The sequence below is a fragment of the Seriola lalandi genome, unplaced genomic scaffold, assembly GCF_002814215.2.
Source record: "Seriola lalandi dorsalis isolate HSWRI2012SDOR001 ecotype SW California unplaced genomic scaffold, Sedor1 jcf7180002054984, whole genome shotgun sequence".
In the NCBI taxonomy this organism is placed as follows: domain Eukaryota; kingdom Metazoa; phylum Chordata; class Actinopteri; order Carangiformes; family Carangidae; genus Seriola; species Seriola lalandi.
In genome coordinates this window covers 160837-165154 of record NW_019525533.1, presented here as the reverse complement: position 1 = coordinate 165154, position 4318 = coordinate 160837, and the positions used below count along the sequence as shown (strand labels likewise).

At 43.3% G+C, this 4318-nt stretch overlaps 1 protein-coding gene across 1 annotated transcript in view; it reads left to right on the top strand.

The window, feature by feature from the left end:
* Nucleotides 1-6: 6 nt before the first annotated feature.
* Nucleotides 7-4318, top strand: part of LOC111647312 (uncharacterized) — a 72467-nt gene continuing 68155 nt past the window's right edge. The window contains exons 1-3 of the mRNA XM_087171301.1: nt 7-690; nt 1431-1607; nt 1689-1862. Coding sequence (XP_087027427.1) covers nt 35-690; nt 1431-1607; nt 1689-1862 — 1007 coding nt within the window. The 5' untranslated portion in view covers nt 7-34. The remainder of the gene's footprint in view (nt 691-1430; nt 1608-1688; nt 1863-4318) is intronic.

Genomic DNA, 4318 nt, shown 5'->3' with positions numbered 1-4318 from the left:
TCTGAGCGTTCAGGAGTTTCTGGCTGCAGTCTACATGTTCCACTGTTACACCAACAGGAAGACTGAGGTCCTGAAGGGCTTCCTGGGAAAAGACTGGGCATATGAAAAAATTGATTCAGCCATGGATGATGTTTATGATTATTATGATGTTGATGTTGATGATGATGATGATGACGACGACGACGACGACGACGATGATGATGAAGTGTCTGATTGTATATACCCTTCATCAGTGGCCTTCTTCAAGAAAACAATGACAAAATCCCTCCAAAGTAGAAACGGTCACCTGGACCTGTTTGTTCGCTTCCTTCATGGCCTCTCTCTGGAGTCCAACCAGAGACTCTTAGGAGGTCTGCTGGGTCAGACAGAGAACAGTCCAGAAACCATCCAGAGAGCCATCACCAACCTGAAGGAGATGAACACTTATGATATCTCTCCTGACAGAAGCATCAACATCTTCCACTGTCTGATGGAGATGAAGGATCACTCAGTTCATCAGGAGATCCAAGAGTTCCTGAAGTCAGAGAACAGATCAGAAAAGAGACTCTCTGTGATCCACTGCTCAGCTCTGGCCTACATGCTGCAGATGTCAGAGGAGGTTCTGGATGAGTTGGACCTGGAGAAGTTCAACACATCAGTGGAGGGACGACAGAGACTGATCCCAGCTGTGAGGAACTGCAGGAAGGCTCGGTGAGTCCACATTGTAACACTGTTAAGCAACACTGCAGAACTGCTGGCTCTGGCTGCAGGCACGACGTAGCACAGTCCAAATGCGATCACCAAGACAAGAGTTAGAAGATATTCATTCATACAGTTACACAGACAGGAAAGTTTAATCAGGGCATGAACAATCATGAGATAGGCAAAAACCTACAGCAAACAACCGTCAATCAGTCTTACACATGAGCTACAAATACTCACAACACAGCAGGAAATGTTTCCAGGGGACTGTAAAAGGTGATGCAGGGTGTCCTGGTGACTCGTACCATGAAGGAGTAGTCCTAACCCTGTCTCTTATACACATCTAAGACACAAACATCAAACATGAACCTGCTGAGCCACCAACACAGGAAGAAGAAGGTCATGTGATACATCAGATAATGAACTGATGTGAGTCCAACACGTCCGATCAGATATTGATTCTATATTGACAGACTGTACTGAGGTCAGCAGCAGCTGATGAATGTGTGTTGACATGAACAGGTGTGTGAATGTTGTTCTGACATGTGCCAGGGCCCAGTGCTGGGCTGCCAAGGTGTTGACGACAAATCATCTGCAAAACAATATCATTCTGGTGAAAAGATGAAAAGTATTTGGCCTCGTACTGTTACGAGTTCAGATGTTGGTTGTTGAAGGATGGGAACCACTGAATTAGGACATATGTGATTGATTATCAATTATTAAATCTCTATCTTTTATTCTTTATTCAGGTTGAGTCGCTGCAGGTTGTCAGAGATCAGCTGTTCTTCTCTGGCCTCAGCTCTGAAGTCCAACCCCTCCCACCTGAGACACCTGGACCTGAGTGGAAACAACAAGCTGCAGGATTCAGGAGTGAGTGAGCTGTCTGCTGGACTGGAGAGTCCAAACTGTGGACTGGAGACTCTGAGGTTGACAATTTCTTCTTCCCTCTCTGTGGAACTTTGCTTAAACATTGACAGGGGTTTGTAAAAATATCCTTCTTTCTTCAGGCTGAGTCGTTGTCGGATCACGCATGAAGGCTGTTCTTCTCTGACCTCAGCTCTGAAGTCCAACCACTCCCATCTGAGAGAACTGGACCTGAGTCTCAACAAGCTGCAGGATTCAGGAGTGAAGGATCTGTGTGGTTTTCTGGAGAGTCCAGACTGTGGACTGGAGACTCTGAGGTCAGACTCCACTTTCACCAGTGCTTTCTAATACTCACTAAGAACATGTGTTCTGACTTGACAAATGACAGTCTGAACAGTGTAATTCAAACTGACTAGCTTTATGGAAAGACCTATTCTCTATATCATGCTATATCAATGTTACAATATCATAACTGATCTCAGAACAGTAGAAGCTGAGTCAGATTGACAAGTTCACTTTGCCTAAAGCTGATCACATGTCGAGGATCATCCTCAATGTGCATGTGCAAACCCACCAAAATGGCCACTGTCCTTTCCGCTTGACGAGCTCCAGCCTTTATCAACAGTTCTGTCACACACACCAAAATGAGGGAAATGATAGAAACAGCTGGAACTCAAAGTAGCTTTAGAGACAATACCCTGCTGCCGCCACAAGAGGACAGTAAACCACATGATGAATACAAACAGGCAACAGATCCTTTATGAGACAGAAGCTGTTCTGAGAGCAGATGTGAGGAGAGAGATCACTTCACGTCAGTATTGATCTGATTGATTCTATTTTTAGATTTAACTGCTTGTCTCACTTATCCTGACGTCATGACACCAGTATATGCACAGTATTGACACATTAATGACGTCACTGACTGTTGTTTTCTTTATTCAGACTGAGGTTCTGCAGTTTGTCAGAGATCAGCTGTTCTTCTCTGACCTCAGCTCTGAAGTCCAACCCCTCCCACCTGAGACACCTGGACCTGAGTAACAACAAGCTGCAGGATCCAGATGTGAAGCAGCTGTGTGATCTTAAGGAGAGTCCAGACTGTCGACTGGAGACTCTCTCTCATTAAACAAAGTTGTCAATATGGATCACTCTGTTCTGAACCAAAAGACTTCAAATTACAAAGAAAAAAAGAATAATAAAAGAAAAGTAGGGTTAAATGTTGATGATGCAAATCATCAGCCCAGACGCCCTGACTTCACTTCTGTCAGTGTGTCACAAGTCACAGATAACAGCAGGACTGGATGCAAACTTTAATAAACTGAGTTCGCTCAAGTAAACCGCTCTATAACCAGGATCAGCCTCCTCTGCTGCTGCACACACTTTACTGTGAGAGAGTTCTCAGGTGGAGGGTTTAACTTATCCATTTGAAAAGAAGGTTATCCATGGTTATCCATATGTAGGCGGAGCACCACGTGCACCTTACCTGGAGTGAGGCCTCTTTTTTTGTTTAAATTTAAGATGACCAAAACATACTGTAATAATTTGAACCTGCGCTGTGAATATTGTCATTATTTCTGTTTGTTATATTGATTATTGTTATGATGTATCTCTAGGGTAGAAACTTAGCCATATCATTTATATGTCGTAACAAATGTCATCGCTACACAGGTAATGTGGACAAAGAGTACTGCACCTGCCTCCTGCTTATTGATGGTTCTGTCAGGTGTCAATTCAGCCTGAACTCAATGGTGGTGAGTGACGTCAACATCATGTGATGATGTGTTTGTGTTTCTCCCTCCTAAAGTGGATGAAGTTGACAAACCATCAGAGGCAACGTAGAGCGGGTCAGCAGAGAAACGGCTCGGAAACGTAGACGTCATCATGACGCCATAGACTGATGTGATTTGTTTTTTGTGTGTAATTGTATGGTTGTGTGATTTTACATTTCTAAGGAAGAAGGTTAGTGCCACGTGAAATTTATTTATTTCATAATTCTGATTTTCTTTTTTTAATTCAGAATGTGTTTTTGCATGTGGCCCTAATCCTCTTCCGTACATTTCTGACGTAGGGGTGCGTATTAAATGTTAAATGTTCGATTCTTAATCTGAAGGTACTTCTGATTAAATAAAGATAATAAAAGCAAAAACTTACCTGAGAGTTGCACGTTGAGACCGAGTTTTACGTTAATTCTCTTGTAATAGTTTTTAATTACATTTTTTGTGAAAATATCCCGGTGTTTCCCACAGTATGTGCACTGGGAAAAAACACCGAAGAAGAAGAAGAATGTGACGACAACCTGCTGGAAACCCAAGAAGAAGAAGAAGAAGAAGAAGAAGAAGAAGAGCACCGACTCCCACCCACCCTGTGACTGCAGATCCGCTGACGTGTCGAAGCGGGAAAAAGAAAAGTGTTGAAGATGTGAAGCCAATACAATAACGGTATAATATATATTATTATATATTCAGACATTCACATGAGACCCTTTGCAGGTGAACAGACGGAAGCACTTACGTTACGTTACGCGTACCGGAAGCGGGGAAAGTGAAGCTGAGACTGAGAGACAGTTTCTACACACGTCATAATGAAATACGGCGTCTCGATGAGAGACTGACTGCTGTTCAACAACAACAACAACAACAACAACAACCGTGAATCAACTTCCGCTTGATGGAAAAGTTTCCCTCCACACTGATTTTAAAGCAGCACATACAGCAGCAATGTTAACCTCAACCTCACTCTCTGGTCTTCAGTCCAAATATGGAGCCCCCCCCCCCCC